This window comes from Equus quagga, chromosome 18 (assembly GCF_021613505.1).
Source record: "Equus quagga isolate Etosha38 chromosome 18, UCLA_HA_Equagga_1.0, whole genome shotgun sequence".
Lineage (NCBI taxonomy): Eukaryota > Metazoa > Chordata > Mammalia > Perissodactyla > Equidae > Equus > Equus quagga.
In genome coordinates, this window is record NC_060284.1 from 31,400,466 (window position 1) to 31,423,667 (window position 23,202).

General features: G+C 36.3%; 1 protein-coding gene across 1 annotated transcript in view; it reads right to left on the reverse strand.

Moving 5' to 3' along the window:
* Window positions 1-23,202, reverse strand: part of DPYD (dihydropyrimidine dehydrogenase) — a 764,091-nt gene that overhangs the window by 415,921 nt on the left and 324,968 nt on the right. The window contains exon 11 of the mRNA XM_046645669.1: window positions 10,958-11,168. Within this exon, the coding sequence (XP_046501625.1) occupies window positions 10,958-11,168 (211 nt within the window). The remainder of the gene's footprint in view (window positions 1-10,957; window positions 11,169-23,202) is intronic.

Genomic DNA, 23,202 nt, shown 5'->3' on the forward strand with positions numbered 1-23,202 from the left:
CTACCTTATTTCCTCAGCAAAACTTGTTACATGCCACTGCTTTACTTCTTGTATATAATCTTTGATTTGATGGAAAACTACTGATTTATTCACTGTCTCCCTGTAAGAATGCATATGATATCAACCACTAGTGAAACCTGGAAAATAAAGATAAGGGAAGGCTCTGAACAGAGCTATTCACTGGGGAAACAAAGCTATTCCTATGCAGTTATTAGAGGGAAGTAAAATAATTACAGAAATATCATGTTGTGCTTCAAATGGATGTCTAAGGCAGTTGTAAGTGATGTGATGCTGATTCCAAACCATTTTCAACACCGTTATCAGTTTGACCTCCTTCCTCATCACCTCCACCCCTTTAGAATAATTCCAAAGAACAACTGTGCAAAGATTCCATTATATTGAATGGCTATTCGCAGAAATGCTGGTACTTGCATTAGATTCCACCACTTCATCCTCACTCTGCATAACATATAATAGAAAGACAATAAATCTTTCAGCCAGAAAAAAATTTGATAATTAGGATAGATTTAAAGAAAATATGTAGAACTTTACTATTAGGTTGCTGAGAATGCTTCTTGCCCAGAATATAATTAAAAGCAAGACAATATACAGGGAAGACTAAAAAGGGTTCATTCTCACCACTGGGCCAACCAATACAAAGAGTATATAAATGTTTCTTACTCAGGCATTATAAACAAAATGATAACATAAGGAAACACGTGCATCAGTAAAAGGCGGAAGGTAAAGAACTATGGAATAAAAGTGTCTTGATGCCATGTCCTCCTTAATATATTTACCATCTGAAAAGCAGCAGTAACAAAAGCCGACTTTTTCCTCTTCATAATGTGGTAAGTGAGATGCTTCTGGATTTCCAGAAATGTCACATATCCTTTTGTATCATATTTTTAAGAACTCAGCTATAACAGCTTTCATTCATTAATTCAATCAATGAACAGTCACTGCTCTAGGCACTAGGTTATGACAATGAAAAGAGAGACAAATGATATGTTATGATTCCCAATGTCTGTTTTTCAATCATTCTCTCTCTTCTTAGTTCTAGTCCCATTTCCAGTTGTTGAGTGGATTTGCAAATCCAAAACATGTCACCATTTCCTTCAGATTTGTTCTATCTGCCGCATTCGTGAGTTCTATGAGCATTATGAACATCTGATCAGACTTCCACACTACATACTCCATATTCAACCTCTTTATCAAGCAGATGCCCAAATCCTGACTATTCTCCTTAAGAAACATGTCTTGATTCTGAATGTTCTTCTATAGTTTGACCTCCTCTACCTTAATCTGGGCCTTAATGAGTAGCCACTTAAACTAATGAAAACAGTCTTTTAATTGGTTTCACTGATACTACTCTGTCTTAACTCCAGCCCATCTTTTTGAACACCACTGCCACTGTGGAGCAACATGCTTATTTCACACTCGTGATGCCTCCTTCCAAATGGGAAAACAATCATTGTTACAACACTCATGGTGTGTCTATGAATCTTACTTAGCTTTCCTCAAAAAGCCGAAATTAGTATATCTAATTAATGAATCTGGAAATGAGGTATGCATAACTCACCCTTGCCATGCCTATAGCTTGGGAGCTGCCCATTTGGGCACAGGTTCTTTCCCTTCCTTCATACTAAAAATCTTACTGGAGCAGCTTCCCTTTTAGGGGACCTACCTTGTTGGATCATATCTGTGAATGAGTGAGTAACTTAGTCTAATTCAGGCATTCAATACTAGAAAACACAGTTGCCTTCGGATATGAACCACTTCAAAGGTGATTTCATGATTTCTAACTCCCAACTATTTGAAGAATATTACCAATGGTTCAAAATTCAAGCAAAGAGAAGGAAAACCCAGCCTTTACCAGAATTACCTCATTAACGATAAAGACCTCTCCCATATTTAAACATCGCCATTTGTCATTTGGATGTCTATAGGATAAAACTGAAAATCCCTAGCTTAGCATATAAGTCTCTTGACTTTACATAAATTTGTAGCCAAATTTCCTGCCATCTTATCCCTACCCACTTCCCACCCTCATCTTACCACATATCATCTGCTCCAGCTAAACAAACTTTCTCACCATTCTCTGGTCACATGAGGCCATTTGTCAGCTCAGACTTTTGTGTATGATCTTCCCTCTAATAGAGAAACTCCTATTTAAGCTCTGAAATCCAGTCCAAATGTGATCTCAGATTATCAAATTATGTTGGAATGTATGTATTAACATGTCTGTTTCTCCCATTAGTCTATGAGTCCCTCAAGGGCAAAGATTCTCTTTTACTCATGTTTTATTCCCAGTGCCTGGACAGTGCCCATTACACAGTTGGACATTAAAAAATGTTCACTGCATGATGAATAATGAGAGAATAGTAGAAACCATAAAATAAAAAGTTTAATTTTAGAAATAAAAGTGGAAAATTCAGACCATGGATAAAGATGAGAACATGCATGTAATAAGCAGGCTGATGACAACTTTCTAAAGACATACTTTTTTTTAATATAGCTTTTTTAAATGACAGTAAAACAACTACTTAATCTAACAGTGTGGTGTTGAGCAAGTTGCATAATTTCCCCATGGCTCCCTCCCTTCCACCCCCATTCCACCTGGAAACTCCTACACATCACTCAGACTTCAATTTACAACCCACTTCCTCTAGGATGCTTCTCTGAACCCTCAGACTGTGTTCTGTGCTTCTCTAGGATTCTAAACTTCTCCCAGAACAATTTATTGTAATTTTGAGTCTCCCCTGTTAAACTGCATTCATGGAGACAAGGTTTGCATTCATCTTTTCCCCACTTTATCCCCAGAACCTAGCTCAGTGTCTGAAACAGCAGGCCATCAGAAGTTATTAGTTAAACAAATAAACTTGTGAAATTAGGGGACTAGACTATATGATCTCTTAGGTCCTTTCTAGCACATTTGGAAACATAAATACGGAAAACCCCAATGCAAGCTATTGTATTGTAACAGATCCACTAAGTCACCTTGGATGACAACTTCATTGTCCAATTCTGTCTCATCTATTCCTAGTTATACTAATCACTAGTAAGCCCCTTCCTCTAACATTCTTGCCATCAACAGAAAGGTCTCCTATCTAGCAATCAAGTGCAGTATGCCTTAATTTGTTCTTTGAAGCTTTATTGCAAATGTTTGTTTACAAAAAATGCATACAACAACAAAAATTCGACCAATTATGACAGTTTCTCAACTTAGTTCTCCCTTTCTTTCCACTCTCCTTTAATTTTGGTAAGGCAAAAGAGGAATTACATGAGCTGAAGCCCACAGAGAGTGGACAGTTGTTAAAGGAAATTTTGTTGAATCTCTAAGTGCCACCATTAGTTTCTGGAGGAGATGTTTTATTGTTTGGAAAACGGAACATGGTACTTAGAAAAAAAGGAGTAGGTTATTAAAATGTCTTAGTATTCCTAATTCCATGATCGAATTACCATATAAGTAACATTTTAATAAGGAAGAAAACAAATCAAACGAATTCCATGTCTTTTAAAGCACAGATAACCATTATTATTGGGCACCAGACTCATCTAGTGCTCACCATAAAACATTTTTCCTAGGCTTTTCCCAGCACCTAAATAATTGAGGAAAAAATAGACACATTTGAAAAATTCTTCAGTGTTTGCATTGCCAGGGTCTCACGCACACCATGTATTGCCTAACTGGTAATTTCTAGTTCTGACTTAAGTCAGAAAAAGGCAAATTAATCCACGGCCTGCACCTTTGCTCAGTATGAGGGCAAGTGATTCAAAGCTACGCTTGAAGCTGGTATTGACAGAATCTTTGATTTACCCCATGAGGCTTTTAAAAATTTTTCTGAGGGCCTTCTAATAAGGAGAACTGGTGAGTGACTTTAAAAGCTGTTCCCCCCAAAACACTTTCTTATGAAACTGATGGCAATTAATGCTATCAAGGGAGTTGGTTTCCGAGGGTTGCATTAAAGTTTCAGAAAGAACTGGGCTTTGTGTTTCCTTGTTATCTCTAGCGAGACGAGCAGAAAGAAAATGGAGACCCCGGGTGAATATATAAACTCCTTTCCCAGACGAAGGGTCATGCATTCCCTGCTGTATCCAGAGAGTTCAGTCACCTCATCCTTTGCCCTCCTGAGCAGTCCTTTGGAGCATTATGTTGAGTCTGTTTTATTGCCACATAGGTTCTCACGAATGTCCAAAACAAAACAGAAACAGACTCCTAGATACAGGAAACAAATCAGTGGATACCAGAGGAGGTAGAGGATTAAGGGGTACAAACTTTCAGTTATAAAATAAATAAGTCATAGAGATCTGATCTACAGCATAGAGAATACAGTCAGTAATATTGTAACAACTTTGTATGGTGACAGATAGTAACTAGACTTAAGGTGGTTGTTTCGCAATGTGTATAAATATCAAGTCACTACGATGTACGCGTGAAACTACAGCAATAAGATACTACATGTCAATTATACTGCAATTAAAAAAATAGGTTTTCAACCTTAGTTATATCATCCCATAATTTTCAGACACTTAAAAACTCTCAAACTTAGTATCCTCAAAAGTGTTTCTCTCTTGGGGCTGGCCCAGTGGTGTAGTGGTTAAGTTTGCATGCTCTGCTCCAGGCGCCTGGGATTCACAGGTTAGGATCACTGGTGTGGACCTACACATCACTTATCAAGCCATGCTGTGGTGGCATCCCACATGCAAAATAGAGGGACACTGGCAACAGGTGCTCACTCAGGGCCAGTCTTTCTCACCAAAAAAAGAAAAAAAAAAGTGCTTCTCTCTTTCCTTCATAAAATAAAAACAAGTAATCACTTTAGATAAACATAAAAAAATTGGTCCAACTTCACCATTTTTAGTAATAAAAAACAAAGTTATTTAAAAATCCTTTGCTCTTTAAATATCTGATTAGTGGAAACTCAAAACTGAGATTTCTAACTATTAAAAATTAGTTGAAAGAAAATTCCTTTTGATTTCAATGGTATGAAAAACATCAGAATCAATAATAAAACACTAAAAAATATATATGAGATAATTACAAATTGTGCAATCTTTTTTCTGCAAATAAAAATAACCAAATATGTGAAACATTTTCTCATTTAAAAAATCAGAAATATAAGAGCATTTGCTTCACTTATTTACAAAGACATGTTGACAGAACCTCCAAGGCCCTGATGAAGTCCTGATTTTCAAGGACTTTTATTCCTAGACAACATTCATACCATCATAAGGGTATAATGTAACTCAATTTAATTACTATTAATATATGGTTTTGTTATACAAGGATAATAACATCTAAAACTTAAGAGATGCTTACTTGTAAGCATATATCTAAGTGCTTTACCTAGATAGTTTATTTAATTTATTCTTAAAACAACTCTAGAAGGTAGATACTATAATCACCTCCCTTAAAAGATCAGGATCATGGAGTCCAGAGAGACTAAGGGAGCTGGTTCTCCAGCTGGGCAGCCCGGTTCCAGAGCCCTTGCTCTCAGCTGCTACCCCAGACAGACTCTAAATAGTATAATATGTATTGAATTACAAAGAATGCAACAATCTATGCCAAAACAGCAAAAGAATCACTAACAATAGAAAAAAGAAGTGTTTTTCTAACTTGTATATTTTCTAAGAAAAATACCCCAAGCTGATCCCATAGTAGAAAAAAAATAACTAGGTGTAATAAAAAATTAACATCTTAACATAGTCAAATAGTCAAGTCAAATGCACTAATATATACTGTGCACCTATTATGGGCACATAAATATGTCAGCTGCTATTGGGACTACAGTTTTACTATAAAGGTACAATTTCTGCCCTCTTGGGGTTTATAATCATTGGAAGATAAATTAAAATAGGTTCTGGTAGATCTAAGCACATAGCTTTTTTCAAAGCGGACATTTCAAAAGGATGAGAGGATGGGTATGGTGCAGTGTATGGAAGAGGCACAGAGGTCACAGTGTGGGCTAATGTGACTTCCCTCAGTTGTCTGACAGCATATTCAAAGATACATAAAATGATGTCATCTAGATCTCCTAGGAATGTGAGGACAGGGCCAACTCTTCTTACTTCAGTTGGTAATATGAAGCTGGGGGGTTGGTGAAAATGGTAATGCATTATCCTCATCAATTCTAAACTAACAGAAAAAATATGCACACTTTCACAACTGACAGTCTGGTTCCAAGCAGAAAAAGAAGGGATGATACACTATAAAATAAGCAAGAAGTCTCTTAAACCTGACATTGTCCAAATGACCAAAAGAGAGAAACTCAATTCAATAAACATTGATGGTGGTGTTTAGCAGGAGAGGAGATTTCCTATATTACGAAATACATATTTTTAAAATAAATAAATGTTTAAATAAATGTTTTAAAATTTCAAGCGAAGGGCAATATTTGTGGAGTAGAAATGCCAGTTAGAGGTATTTTATGCTTAATTTACTGCTAGCCTTCAAAATGAGTCTGGAAGGATAAAATCCCAACTTAATGTGATTTGGAATCTTAGAGGGAATGGATGAGAATTTTTAAAAGGTGAAACCACTCTGAGTTTTTCATAGGAAAGATATTAAATAAGGCTAAGACTTTATTACCTCAATCAAATTAGAAATTAGAGACCACAATGCCTTTAGAAGTTGGGATGGCAGTTAATGAAGGATTCAATTAAATTGTGCTCATACTAAGCACACATATATCCCATGCACGGGGATGTGGAATACGTAGTCGTCTGTTCCTATCTCTCATTCACCGTACTACCCAAAAAAAGACAGAGAAATGAAATAGATTTAGGCAAAATAATAATGAGTACTTCTAATTGTTATTAGCCTTAGTAGCAATGAAATAATTAGCAACTATATTCCAAGCTTATTATCCAAATTTGTTTTATACAGTTGATATATTATCTTTCTCTATAAACTGTTGAGATACCACTTTTACAACAGAAAATATTTATTAAAGATATATTAGGTGCATAACACTAAATAAAGTTATTTTATATTATCCTTAGTAAGACATAAATTAAGGGACTTGCAAAGTCACAAAATATATCAGAGAAAAAACTGAGATTAAAAATTTAATTTCCTTCAAATTTCATGATTTAGTTTTTCTTTACAAACATTATTATTGATATAATAGAGATACGAAAGTATTTTCATTTAAAATACTACTGTAATCAGAGAACACTGGAGAATAAATTATCACTGTACTTTACACATAGTGTGTCAAGTTTATTTCACTCCTTGGATTCTTCAGCATATATTTATATAATGCTTTCACCAAGGACTTCCTGACTTAGTACTATGGAGTGCAATCTGTGCTAGACACTAGGAGGAATAATTCAATAGGGAACAGCAGAAAAGAAACCCGGATACATAGGATATGTAAAGTCATTTGCTGGAGTTTTCAAGTGTTAAGGAGGAGGAGCTTTATCCCAGAATATAACGTAACATTGGTGAATTTAATGAAAATAAAATTGGAATTAGAAATGTGAATCTGGGATAACATTTTGAACATTAGTGTTGGGGAGAACTACGGTACCATTACAACAGTAGCGAAGTTGAGAAGACCTCTGCTCTACGGAAATCTGATGAGGTGATTCCTCCTTACTGTGAATATCTCCCTGAATGTATTACTCACTTGGTAAAACAATTATTTGTTTATTTGGTAAAACAATTATTTGTTTGTAAGTCTGCCTCCAACCCCAGCCTGTGAGGTTTTGAGTACAAGGAATGCCCCATCATCTTTGTACTCTCCAGAATACAACTTGGTACCTGGCATTCACTAGATCCTCAGTAAGTGTTTGTCACATGTATGAGCATAAATATAGGCCGAAATGTCTTCTGAGGCATGGAGAGTGGAGAAAGAGATTTCAGTCATTCTACACAGAGGTGAAATAGTACTTAACTGTGACTCTAGCCACTATCTGGCACACAGAAGTTGATTCAACATTTCTTACAGGAATTAACCTATGTATGAAAAAAATGAATGAATGAATGGGACAGTCAGTTCACTGCGGGAATAAAGATATTCAGAAGAAAAAATGGGCAAAGTGTCAACTTTGGAAAGTACTAAGCTAGAGGAACAAGTAACGAACTAGAGGAAAAAGAGCAGCCAGGGACAGGTTTCCTGATAGGCTCGGATAAGCAACAGTTAAAAGAAAAAGCAAGAAAAGGGAGTGTCGTAAACAGTAATAATGTGTTGCAGTTGCATTTCCAAAGCACTTTCACGTTATTTCATTTAATTCTGACAACAGTCCTGAGAGATAGGGAGAATAGGTATTATTATTCTTGTTTTTTTTTTTTTTTACAGAGGAAGCAGCTGAGGCTCAGAAAGGTTAAGTGACTTGGAGGAGAGCATTTCAAACAGAAATATTTAACATTGCCAAATGCAGAAAATAGAATAAGGACTGAAAAGATGTCACTGAGTTTGGCAGGCAGTTCACTGGAGCCTGTGCAAAGTGAGGTTGGGAGCAGGGGAAAAAGAGGTGGAAAGGGAGGTTGATGTTTTAAGAGAGAGGTTTAACACATTACAGATAAATAATATTAAATCATATAGTATGACATATGTGATAATCACAAAGGTATCCCACATAAATTACACTGCATAGGTATCAGGATGGGTTAAGACTTAGGGAGAAGAACATCTTCTCTTCTTACCCAAATGGGCCACTTGCTTCCTGGAAACTGATTTTTGCCATCCCTTAAATATGTGTGTGCACATGAAAAGTTAACTGACTTTGAATTATTACTTCAGGATTTTAAACACTATCCGAGTAAGATACTCTTGATCAACTTCTAACAAACACTGATTCCCTCTATCCCTTTCTTGAATGTTCTCCATTCAAAAACCAGTGTTGAAAATATTTAGATGGAGTAGAGGCATGAATGCTATTTAACATTCCAGCTCTTCCAAGTTCCCCTCTTACTTGGAAAGTAGCTCCTTCTTAATGTAAACATTAAAGGACCCTGGTAAAGCAGGTAATTCTTTTTTTTTTTTTTTTTTTTTTTTTGTTGAGGAAGATTAGCCCTGAGCTAACATCTGCTGCCAATCCTCCTCTTTTTGCTGAGGAAGACTGGCCCTGAGCTCACATCCATGCCCATCTTCCTCTACTTTATATGTGGAATGCCTGCCACAGCATGGCTTGCCAAGCGGAGCCATGTCCACACCTGGGATCCAAACCAGTGAACCCCAGGACACTGAAGCAGAACGTGCGCACTTAACCACTGTGCCACCGGGCAGCCCCAGTAATTCTATTTAAAGATAAATTTTTCCAGGTAGTTTGTTATTTTAAGTCAAGAGGACAGGAAAGAAAAAGGAAGTGATGAACCATATGTCTTTGACTTCTCTAAACGGATATGGGGTACTACATGGGAAACACTGGAAAAAACATACACAAGCAAATTCTGGAATAAAATACACAAATAAATTCTGGAATGACTTTGTCAAATAAACATGAATAAATCAAATTTTCTTCTACTTCATATTTCAGTACTAAGTTAAATCTTTCACTCCTCACACACACGCACTAGTATAAGCTCAGGAAAATCACATCTGAAATCACAAAAGCTGTTTTCTATGATCTTCTGAGTCACATCTACTTAAGTTTGTTTAGGAAAAGATGCATTTTTCTTAATATTAGACCTGTCAGCTCTGGAACATAACTTTAGATGGTAAGCTAAATTATTTTTTGATAGGCGAATCATCAACAGAATTGTTAGTTAAATATGATTCAACTTTTTACTCAGTGCTTGGTGATGTGCAGAGTAGTAAGAACAGTATGATTTTTTTTTTGGATAATAGAATGCAATTTACACACTGTTCTTTTTTTTCTTTCTGAATCCAGTTAATGAATAAACAAACCATACTCTGAGGATGTCTAGACATCACACTAACATCTAGATGAAAAGTGACAAATTCAGGCCATCAACCAGCTATTTGAAAACATTTATCTTGATGACATTAAACATCTGGATGTTTCCAAATACCAAGACGTTTGATGTCCTGCAGATAAAACATTCTGATGACTGGTTGAATTTTTTACTTATCTGTTGCATAAAAATGCACATTTGCATTTATATGTCTCTTCCTGTTTCAGACACAAAACGTAATTTTAGCAGGGATGCAGTAGGAAGTCATAGAGAGGAATCCTCAGGCTTTAATGTTTTTGTTGTTATTGCTGTTCTTAACGAATCTCTGACCTAGAGAAACGTCCTTCTTTTATTTCAGTAAATAAAGGAGTCCATCGTCATTTCAACAGTGTATATTAAAAGGTAAAGGATTTGCAAAATGAAATCACCTAGGTACTTAAGCGTTCATCTGCAATGACCCACAAAAACATTGTGAGTGGGGAAAATATAACACAAAAGAGTCTTAATTGATTGACCTACTGTTCAGTTGGAATGCTATATAAAATATTTTTCTCATTAATTCTTTTAAAGCATTTTATTCTTCCTTAGCAAGTTCATTTGAGCCATCCAGAGAAATGACAGGAGTTCAACCTTTCTAATTTGATAATTTTGATATTTCTAGCGATGGTTTGGCATGAGGATGGTAATAAACATGAATTCTATCTTTGCCTATTCATTAGATCCTAATTCGCCTGAATCATTAAAGACTGGCTGGTACAACTTCCCTGTCACATTTTCTTACTCTAGGTCTAATTGAAGAAAAAGTCATTCTTATAGAGGAAACAAGGCAAATATTATTACAAAATAGAATATGTATTTTGATTATCAGCTTAAAAGAATGATTAATGTTCTTTTCAATTCCCAGCACTTTAAAAATAATTCTGTAAAAGCATTAAATACCATTTCTAAGCCTTCTAAATCAAGATTGCTTGCATTCTACACTAGAAGGAGGAAATGAATGTTAAAGTGAAAAATAATTCCCTGAAAGCTGGAAACTTTTACGGCACTAAAATAAGAGACAATGGCATAACACATTCCAGCTCCCGAGCGCTCTACCTTTAGGATCACTCAGAACTGAACCAAAGGCGCTGATGATCACATCGGCTTTCAGCTGGACGATCTGATCTTCATCTTCACTCCAGTTTCCAGCTTCATCTTGCTCTGTCCGAACAAACCGCATAGCAACAATTCTCCCACCTCTTACGACAACCTTCCGTGGGGACAGGAAAGGCAAAAATTCACACTTTTCTTCCTTAGCAAGCTCCATCTAAAACAAAAGAGAACAGAGAAAAAACTTGAAAATGTTTCTTCTCCATTTAATATTTGATTTCTAATTCACTTATACACGCTAAAGTTTATGATGTTTAAATCAAGATGAAGCTTTTGCCTTGAACAAAGCTGAGATTCAGTTATCAGCTATTTATATTTTGTAAATCACTCAGTCAGGGGAGTTCTGAATTGGAGTTGTCACGTCAAAGTTTATAGATCATGGCGTCACGAGACATGTCTCAAGTCTTAGGTCTTGTACGCCCTGCGGCTGGTAGTATGTGAGGTTTCAGACTATAGTAGCCTAGACTCCTTATGCTTTTATTTCTGTAGGTTAAGTTCTCTTTTTAATCATGCCACTTATGAAAATAAATATTTCAGATTATTACCAGGCTGCCCATAGCTAAGCTGGAAAAAAGTCAATAAAGTAGGTGAGCCCATATGTGCAAGTACATGATCAGAATGACAGACAGGAGGAAAGAAGACTAGAGAAACTCTGTGGAACTAAGAAATAAATTTAACATTTATTCTTAATTTTATAAAAATACAAATGAAAATTTTAAGAAGGAGAAACAAGAAAGTTCCTGTTTAACAATTCCCAGTTCTTCCATATCTCTTACGTAATCCATTCTGCCATAAAATGGGACAACCCAGTTTTGTTTGTTTTCATGCCCATAACGGGATGCCTATCAAGACAGAGTGTTAATATTTATTTATTTATTTTTCCACTTACTGTTTTTGGGGGAATCTAAGGCTTTGTCAATGTAATCCTAACTAGTGTGATGACTAGTCTTTCTAAAAAAATGTAAAAATGTCCTACTGAAAAGGTTGACGGGGTGCCAAGTCTTGTTCTTTGCCTCCTCTGGGGAAGATAGGGAACTGTTAGTAGGACCCCTGACAAGTGAGGTTGATAAGGTTGTGTACGTGAGGGTTCAAACGGGGAATTATCCGGGCTATCTCAAGACGGAAAAGCTGATACATAAAGTAACTTGCTCAATGTTAAAACCAAGCCATCCACCTATCTCTGAGCATTCTATCCATAACTAGTGCTTCCAAACTTTGGTGTGCTCGGGAATCACCTGAAGGCCTTGTTAAAACAGACTGCATGGGCCCACCACTAGATTTCTAATTCTGTAGGACTGGGTGAGGCCTGAGGATCTGCATTTCTAACAAATTCCTAGGTGATGCCATGCGGCTGGTCCAGAAGTGATATTTTGTGAACCACTGTGTTATTGGGCTATAGCTGACTGGCTCTGAAATTAGTTGGTCTATACCACGCATTCTCAAGGAAAGTAATATCACTCACAAGGGAGTGAAAACTGATTTCTCTGGGAAGGAAAAATTCTTACATATCTAAATGGTTTACGACACACACCCTCCAAAAGAACCACAGTATATAAACAGATTTAGAGTATATCTATAGTATTAAAATTACAACGGGAGGGTAATAATTGGGGGGAAAAGTCTAAAAAGATTCCCTTGTTAGTGCTGTCCAGTCAATTCCAACTCCTAGTGACCCTGTCTGTGTACAGCAGAGTGGAGCCCTGCCCGTCTTTTTGCACCATCCTCTCATCTTCCGGTGCTATATCAGACAGCGCTCTGCTGCTATTCACAGGGTTTTCATAGCAAAATTTTTGTAAGTGGGTGGGAAGGTCATTCTTCCTAGTCTGTCTTGGTCTGGAAGTTCTGCTGAAATGTGTCCATATCATGGGTGACCCTGCTGGTATTTGAAATACTGGTGGCATAGCTTTCAGCATCACGGCAACATGCAGCACCAAAGTATGACAACCAACAGATGGGTGGTGTGGTTCCCTAACTGGGAAATGAATCTGGGCTGGGGCAGTGAGAGCACTGAATGTTAACCACAAGATCATGAGGGCTGCAGCAAAGACTCCCCAGAGAGATGAAAATAAAAAAAAAATAATTGAGAAACACCGGTCATTACTAGAAACTGGTGTGAATCTATTCAGTCTATATTTTATTCAGGATATTCTTTGAATATTGACCTTAATGGCTTAAAAATTGGACCACATAAACTATTATTACACAGTACTTTCCTTTTCATTAAAAGATTAAGAGATTACCAATATCAAAAATAATAGATGTGTGGGATAGTGTGGGTGGTAAAAAACAGAGCAGTAGATCTAAAACTGCTCACTATTTAGACAGAGAAACTAGAGGTGAGTGGAATTGAATCAGGTTTGAAATCTGCTTCTACTGCATATTGGGCATAGTCACTATCTCTTTGGCCTTCAGGTTCCTCATATGTAAAATGGGGATAACAATACCTAATTATTTGGTATGCGGTATTATTTAAGGTAATTCAGGAATGTAAAGAACCTAAAGCAGAATTTAACATGTAGAAGGTGCAAATAAATACTATTTATATGTAGTTGCAATTCTCTGAACTAACTTTTCCCCCAAAGCATTCTTCAAACTCTTCACTATTACTTAGCAATAGGACTATGATTCCAATGGAAATGTGGCCCAAAAGCAAAGGTAAAAAAAGGAAAGGCCAAAGATGAACCTTAGACTCCTCCTTAATTTTCTACAAATAAAAATGTATAATTTTTGGAAGGCAAACTATTCCTTGAGTAATTCGAATTACAAAATAAATATGGCTCCAGGAAGTAAGATATGCTTTCTGTATCACTTTGTCACATTTGCGTAAGGTAGCACCTTATAACTCATCAATATAACCCAGCTTATTGTGTTTCAAAAATGTCAAGTGATGCTAAATTTTAATGATAATGCCAAACTTGCTTGAATGACGATGCCAAATGTTTATGGTTTGAATAAATCAACACATGAAGCATGTTTCTAATACTACTCTGTGGGGACTTGGAAATGGCCACCCCAAGATATGTCTCTTTGGCATGATGATTATTTGAGGCTACTTTGCAGACAGGAAAGCAACTGAAAAGCAGAATTTACTTACTCTTTGTAAGAGACAATTACATTGTAAAGGAACGCTCTATCTGTAAAGGTGCCTCCCTCTCTATACCAAGAAGAAGAAAGGGGATGACCTTCTCTCTAGAAACTCTTAATCAATGCCAAAGGCAAGGACTTAAATCTGCATTTTGTTTACTGTAGTTGTGTGGTAACCTCCCATGATCGACTCCCCCTCCACCCCCAACATCCTCTTCTGTCTTTAGATATTTAAGTGGTGGTTTCGGCCATTTTGGCGAGTTGCTCGGCTTGCCTGAGCCTCTCCTGTCTATACATTGACAAATAGAAATGGCAAGCAATGGGATGTGTTGGAGTACATGAGGAAGCCATCTGGTGTAAGCCTAATTTGGCCTGACTTTGCTATTTTTTCCAAAAGGGCCTGACTGTGGCCATTGAGCACACATTGTATATCTGCTTTAGATATTCCCTATGGCAAGAACAAAGGCCCTTGAGATAAAGGTGACTTCCCTCCCCCTCCCAACATTTGCATTTCTTTAACGATTAAGCATCTTTCCTTAGGCTAGGAACTGATTGCTGTGCTCACCTGTGACCGCCCAGTTTGAGACAATAGACTTGCCTCCTGCTATGCCCACCAAGATAGCAGACCCACTATCTGCTGTGTCCATCAAGTGCTGTGCCCACAGGGCAATCTTGTGACTATTGTGAGAGGGACATTTCAATCATATGTGAAATATCCTGTTTGGGGGTATATAACCACTCTGTGCACCCCACTTCTTCGGTGCCCTTTCTTCCTTCGGGAACAGAGGCCCCGGGCCATGGTCCTCATAAAGCTTTGTTTAATTTTCTCTTGCTATTCTGTGTCTCATGTGAATTTAATTCGTTCTCCAGCCAGACGAACCCACAAAAGGTAGAGGAAAAGTCTTCCTCACCTACAACTCTTTTCTGTGGAGGGGAGGAATAAAATGCTGAACTATGCTGCACATATTGGGGGTATGTCTCAGACTGATTTAGTTTCTGTGGTGTCCCATTTTACTTTTCCTGTCTATTAACACTTAGTATCTATTATTATATGTAGATACTCTCATATACTTTTTGGCAAATTTGGCATTGAATTTAGAAACAAAAATTGGACACTACAAACCCACAAAAATTTTTAGGAATTTAAAATAAAGATTACCAATGATTTAATGTCTGAACATGCTTTAGTAGTTTTCTTATAAGGTTTTGACTTTTGAGGACCTAAAAACTATATACAGTTACGAATATGAAGAAACTGTATTTTAAAACATCTTCAGTTCACATCATAATTTTCCAAAGGCACCACGGTTGATAACTTGTATTCAAATATTTAGTATTCATGCCAACTATCCAAAACTGCACCGAAGTTTGGGGCTATGAACACTGGCCCCCACATAGATTATTCTGAAATTCTGCTTTTGAAACTTGAGATGTTCTTTAGACTCTAAAACGTGTAAGATTATAGTATTAGGCAACAGACATAAACCATTTCTTGCTATTTTCCTAATAAGTAGCTAGGTTTTCCAGTTTACATAAAAGAGGGAAAAACTTTTAAAGGAAAGATAGGGAGATATCACTTGAACATACGTATTTATTTGGAAAGTATTGATATTACATTGGGAAAAGAAGAACCGAGGTGTTAAGATTTATCTTAGTCAACAGGGAAGTACTAGGAAAATGAGAATTCAAGGTAAGTGAAGTCATATATCAAGTAAAATATCCTTTGAGCTATTTGTGGACAAGAGAGGAACTTACTTTTACTATTTAAGAAATCTAACAAGACAATAATAATAATATTATTTATATAGCAGGTATTCTTTTAAATGCTTAACATATAACTCATTTTAATTTTGACACAGAAGATATGTTATGACACCTATATATTAGCTATGTTTTTAAAAAGTATTTAGTTTCAAAACAACTTTCTCCCTGTGTGGCTCAAAAGGCCAACAACACACTGGACATCATCATGATTTACAGATCTAGCACCCGACCTCAGGAGCTCTGATGCTTTCTGGCCTCATAACCAACTTTATGTGGGACAACCAACTAGTAGTATGTGGAGTTAATGGCCACTAAACACTCATCTCAAAGCAAGTAACAATGGGCATGAAGAAGACAAGCTACCTGACCAGATCATCCAATGGTGTAAGGTTGAAATCAAAAGGCAAATGGTGTCCCTCCTCCAGTTGTCAGTTACAGTGTCATGAGAAAATGATGGACCAGATTGACCAGTGGTCTAGCCTCATGCAGTCAGTCTTAATATTTTATTGTTCAAATTAATCAGCCTTCTGTGCTAAGTAGTTCACAGATGTCAGTGTTAGTGCCTTTAATACCTAATGTTTGTTAGTGAGCATTAATAATCAGCAACTCAGTGAGTTTGGTATATGAACACTTCTGTTGATGGCACACATATTTATTTATTTGTTTGATGGTGCCTGTTCTCATGAGGGGCAACTGGTATACATCAAGAAAACAAACTTCTTATCCTTATCTTCACCAATAATTACTGAAGGAAATAAAGGACAAAGCATCTCTAAGGCTCCATTTTTGAGGTTCAATAAATCGAATTGTTAACTTTCTTTTCACACATTATGAGGAAAGTGAAAAAAACATTCTTCTTAGCTTTGATTTTTACTTTCATATTCAGGAAAGATATGTGGTTGATGTGGAGTGAAATAAAAATAGAGTGCTCTAGTATGCAATAATGATCATCATTTTAATGATTAACTTTATGTAATGTGATGATTTGGTCTGATTAATATTACAGGCATCATACTGTGGAAATTACGAAACAACTTAATTTACTATAATTAAAAGCATGATGTCAACTCATTTTAGATTGCATATAGGCAAAGTAAGCATATGTTATAAACTATAATGAGCAGAACTCAAAACCAGCATACATTAAATTCTAATATGCCAAAGTTTGAGAAACACCATTCTTTGTAAAGATTATCTTCTAATAGATAGACAATTACCAAGTTATCAATTCTATATGAACATGAGGACTTCAAAAATGGTATTTCAAGTCAAAATTGTTTGGTAGTCTGCTTTGGCTAGTGATAATCCTGGTAAATATTATCTTCTATTTCCATCAGTGCTAAATTATTGAAGGTACCAGATGTATCATAACTATACAAGAGTCCCATGCACTGATAGATTTCCCAAACACTTATTAAGTACTTACCATGTACAAAAAATGGTGCTGAGTGCTATAGTTAACAAAATAATCCCTGCTCTCAAAAATCTCATAGAGGCAGACAAAACAGTGATTACGTTGAGTATGATAGTATATACAAACAGTGTACTCTAACGGCACGCAAGAGGGCATTGTACACAGCACTAGTGAAGGTCAAGAAAGGGCAGCCTGGAAAAGATACTCTATAAACTATTCTTGAAGGATGAGTAGGAATTAGTTACTGAAAAGTCCTGGTATGAAACAGATAATCTCCTTTTGGTGAGGGAAGATGAAGGAAGGTAAAGGATTTCATCTCCAGAAAGAAAGAAGCAAAGTGACCTGGTTAAATCTCCATGTAAACACACTACTGGGAAACAAACTACCAATCAGCATTTGCAAGTGGGAAAGCCCTTATCTGTGGAATGCTTTTGGCAAGATGTACCTGTTAATCTAGGATTGCTGTGGTGAACCATCCTGGAAACTAAGGATTTATGGGGCATGGCTCTCTGGAAAGACTCATATAAATTACGTAACTATCTGAGTATAAACTAGGGACCTTTCATAGTTAAAACAGCTTCCTTTTGTGTAAGTGATGGAGCTACCTACGTATTTAGAGACTCCACATTAGTCTGGTTTAAAGCACATCCTGATGCAGCCAGATGAGACCTAGAGAACGGTGTGGGTCCTGCACCTTGCACCTCTCCTTGTTTATCTGACACTTCATTTTTACTTGTATACTTGAAATTATTAATAAAACTTGATGCAGACTATATCTCTAATTAATGTGAGTTTGACTTCACAATCCAATATTCTGGCTAGTTTAGTTACCAAGGAGATGAAGGAGACTAAAGAAAGAGGCAGTAAATCCTGCCCATCCACACTTGATCCCATCTTCCTTAATCTACTAAACAGTTCTTAATATATTTTGTAATTCTTGATTTAAACAGACTCACAGACAGCAGTGGAACGCAGAACAATTTTGATAAGCTTACTACTCCCTGGAATATACAAGCTAATTCTGCAATTATTCTTTTCTTGGGCAAAAAATTTTGTTAAAACCACCTGTTGAAGTTCCTTGTTTTAGTACTTGGTATGGTATTACAGGCAGGCTTCTTTTAGCTGTAAGCTTTTAAAACTGAAAACATGTCTCCATGTGAGAGTTGTACTATATGTTAGATAAACATATTTGCCCCTTAACTATTTTACTGTGTCATTATTGAGCTGCAAAAACCAGAAATGAGTGCCTGGGATAATTCAGAGGCTTAAAATGCTTTTGCACAGGTATCATAAAATACATCTTTTCTAACAAGAAGAGAGTATTTATAAACACTACTCATTTATGATTGATGACATCTTCCTAAATCTGACTAGCTCTTATAACTCTTCATCTTAGATTTTGCTACAGTCAAGCATTCCTGGCTGCTGTTGGAGTATCTCACAAAATTACCCTCTGTCTAACTTTGGAGCTGTTGCAGTACCTTCTTCCATATGGAAATGTCTCTTTATATAAAGTCTGTACAAATCAGAATCTTCTCTCTTTTTCTGCAACCTGCTAATCTTGGATTTTACAACTTTTTATTAGTTTTTACTTTTTATTATATTGCTTGGTTATATTTCCTTTTTTTAAAAATTCTCAGCTATCTTTTAAGAGACTGAAGACTAGAAATAACTGTTTTCAATCTACTTTTAACGTTAGGCTGATACCGTGTTATGATAAAATGACACTTTTTGAAATTTAAATTAAAAATAAAATATTACTTATTTAAAGGTTTTAAAATTTAAATTAAAAATAAAATATTACTTATTTAAAGGCTATCAGAAGCAATTTTGAGGTATATGTATGTATATATTATAAATTATATATTTTAATATTTCATATTCACTTAAGGTTTTTAATGCCAATAAAATATTGACTTATTTAACATGCCTCACCGGTCTGCTGCCTTGGATCCAGCACTGTTCTCGACTTTTTCAGATTGGTATTTTTCAGATACCAAGTTGAATGAGCCAATCCACTTGAAAGAGCTTGCATTTTAATTTGTAGGATGACTATAAAGTAATACTATTCTATGTGATAAGTGCTACAATATAGGAAGGATAAGGAGGTATAAGATCTCACAGGAGGGAGAGGTTAATTGGGAGAACTAAGGAAGCCTTGAAAGAGAAAATGCCATTTGGAGCAGACCTTGAAGGATGAAAAATATCACTTTTAAAAAGAATGACAATTCTTTCTTTCTATATTAACTCATGTATGTTTTTCATTTATTTTTATCTTTTGAAGCATATGTATGACCAACATGTATATTTAATAAATTATGCAAACAAACTGCTTTTTAATATTTTTGATTTATAAGAGAAGAAAGGCCAACCTTGGAAAGCTGAGATGAATACGACTAATGAGAGAGGGGCTTCTAAACCTTTAAACAAAAGTTAATAGAGTAATGACACCTAAAGTTAATGAAGTAATAGTGACATATTGTTATTTAATAAGGCTTGAGAGTCACTTGATATCAGTTTAAAATGTTCACTACTAGTGAATCTGTGTGTACATACATAGTCTTCAGCTCTACAGATATTCTTAGTCAGCATATTGCAGCCACACCCACCCCTGAAATTTTTTTAAATAATTAAGTTTTTAAAATACATAATCTTGAATGGCAACAGGCTTTTGTTAGCTCCTGGCCTATTTACAGTCCCTTTTTTTCTCACTCACTATCTGAATTACCACATGTGGTGTAGAATTCTGACAACTACACCTGTCAGCCTCTTTGATATCCATGTCTTGAATGTAGCAGATTTTACGTCACCAACTGACTGGGGATACGTTAATTGCAACTTGTTTCAAGTATAATATTCGTAGATATTGGCAAAGTTTTCAGTGTAGAGTTTCTGTCATTTCATGAGAAGACAGAACCTTTCCGTCTAGATTCAATATCATTCACATATTTTTCTCTAAATGTTCAAAACGCCGAATTTGGGGAAGAGAAGAAACTTTAAGAAGCATATAGTTACAACACTAATTTTGCAGATGGTCATACTCAGACTAGAACCAAATACTCCAACTTTTAGTTAATTTCTTCTTAACTGTTCCATTCTCCCTTCTCACATTTCATTGAATTTTCACACTTTTTAAAAATGCAGGGGCCAGCCCGGTGGCACAGCAGTTAAATTCACACATCCCCCTTCAGCAGCCTGGGGTTTGCCGGTTGAGATCCAGGGTGCAGACCTATGCACTGCTTGTCAAGCCACGCTGTGGCAGGCGTCCCACATATAAAGTAGAGGAAGATGGGCATGGATGTTAGCTAAGGGCCAATCTTCCTCAGCAAAAAAGAGGATTGGTAGCAGATGTCAGCTCAGGGCTAATCTTCCTCAAAAAAAACACAAAAAAAACAAAAAAGAAAAAGAAGTAAAAAAAAAGAATGTAAACACATACAGATCCTTGGAATGTCATTCCCATGTTACCATAAAACATTAAAGGTATACTTAATATCTTAGTACCAGGGGAGTCCCTAACTACCATTAATTAACGTTGTATGCCTGGGGGCACTTGCGAGTGTGCGTTTGTTTGCAGGTAGCTTCATATGGCCAATCATGCTAACAGGTCTCTGATTACTTTCCGTGAAGAACACCATCCCAAATGATGTGCAGGTGCCAAACGTTGAAGGGCTGCTATAAACATCACCTGTATTAAGTCAAATTAAATTTGTCAACTTACAGAGGTTATTTTCTCAAAACAGTCCCAGGTTCATATTTCTTGTAATTAAATAAAAACCAGAAAACATCAGTTACTTGTAGGAAAATGTATGTTTACCCAGCAAGATGTAGATGATGAAAGTATCGATGGATGTAGCTTTAAGATGATCATTTTATATTAAAAATGTCTGAGGGGAGGCCTACAGATCATGCCACATGGATGATCTATTATGAGGTATGCTGTGTGGTACCAGAAGGAGTCAACCAAAAGGCTTTCACATAGAGACGTATTATTTCAGAATTTCAGTAATAGAAAAAGAAGTTTTGACTAACAGACCAAGAAATCTGGTATTGCCTTTTTATTATTAAAAATAATAAAGTAGCATTAATTAACAAAATAGCTGACCCCCTGAATAGCTTAAATACATGGAAACAGGCTTATCAAAGGTAAATCAGTTACCACTTTGGCAAATTAATAGGGGGAAACCAAGGGTATTAGAAAAGAGTATAGAGAGCCTGTTTCAAATATCACAGAATTAAAGACCTATCACATTTTGCTGTTATTGGGAAATCAAATATGTGAACAATAGATTCTTGAAATATTCTTTGTGTGTGGGATTGTGCTATTAAAATAATTTCGTACCATATTCTTTTCAGTAATAATTAATAAGAACTACAAAGCCCTTCCCCAACCTTACCCTTTAAACTTATCAACTCCAGCAGGTCTGTTGAGTGCTGACCTTCACGCCTCCTTTTAGGGATTCCCAACTGCCTAAAGCATTCTTGCAGTTCTATCTGATCTGTCAACAGCTTTTAATACCAGCATTTTGCGGGATTCTGTTATCCTGAGAAATTTAATCTCACCTATTTAAGCTTGCAGAAAGTACTGGAGGGAATTATTAACAGATTTTCCCTCATCTTCTTATAGGATAGTGCTGAGTGATTGGCTGGTTTCCCTAAGGACCCACGGCTGAGAAGCACTAGCTTGTCAGTAGCATCCTACTTAGCATGTGTGTGAGGCCACCAGGGAGACTGAAAGACATTTGGAATCAGAATTACATCGATATGCTGATGATGCCTCCGTACTTCATTTCATCAAACCTATATCCTGTAGCATTAATGCTTTCTTAACTAAGATGGAAAGTGCCCCAAAACAGCACACTGCTTATGGCTCTAATTAGACAGCTGGAAACCACATTGATGATACATTAAAGCAGCGAATCAGCAGCCTCAGCATCACCAGGGAACTTGTGAAAAATGCAAATTCTCAGGCCCACCCCAGACTTCCTAAATCAGAAACTCTGGGACTAGGGCCCAGCAAGCTGTGTTCAACAAGCCCTCCAGGTGATTCTGACGCATACTAAAGTTTGAGAAATGGTATGTGGTTGTCACTGCTGAATCTATTGGGTGGTGCCTCCTAGATTTGTGGATTAAAACATTTCTGGCTCCAATCATATGGTTCTTTGTTACTAACTATGTAATAACGTACACAGTCGCAAACAATTTCATGTTAAATGTAACTAGTCTTTGTAATAATCCATATTTGTCACAAAAGGATGAGAGAACTTTCTATTGTTCTGTATTTCCCTCCCTCAAAAATCCTCTGAGAATCAGACTGCAGCTTTGGATATATACATGCTGGCATGCCTAACAGTGAGGCCTTTTACCAACAGACAAATCATGTTATACCCAAATGGCATCCAAGAGTCCAAGCCCATTAAACAATACACATTTTTGGGAAAACCTCTAAATGCTCCTATTTCTCAAACTTCACTGACTTTTAAGAAACCAGGTATAGCTGCAGTTTGTATGTACCGGGGCAGCATAGAAAGAATAGGAGAAATACAAAGAAATTGAGTATGATGTGAAATTCTTCATGTTGGATAAAAATTTGTTCTAGGACATATTATTTCAAAACCCATATCTTGAAGTAGATACATGACATTGGACCTCCTCCTGACTTTCCAGTTTCCTAAATGGTAGCACTGCCATGTCATGGGAGTATATATACGATGTATACAAAACCAGTAATGGTTATAGAGGATTAACACTGGAACCTCTACAAATGCTAGCAGTCTCCAATCCTAAAAAAGTATAAAAATTGGCCAGTTTTATGAAATATATGCGTACTCTGATAATGTATTAGATATTATTCCTTCTCTCAGGCTGAGGAATTTGCCTAAGATGAACAAATGAACCTTCAAAGGCCTACCACTGTAACACTGACCTAACT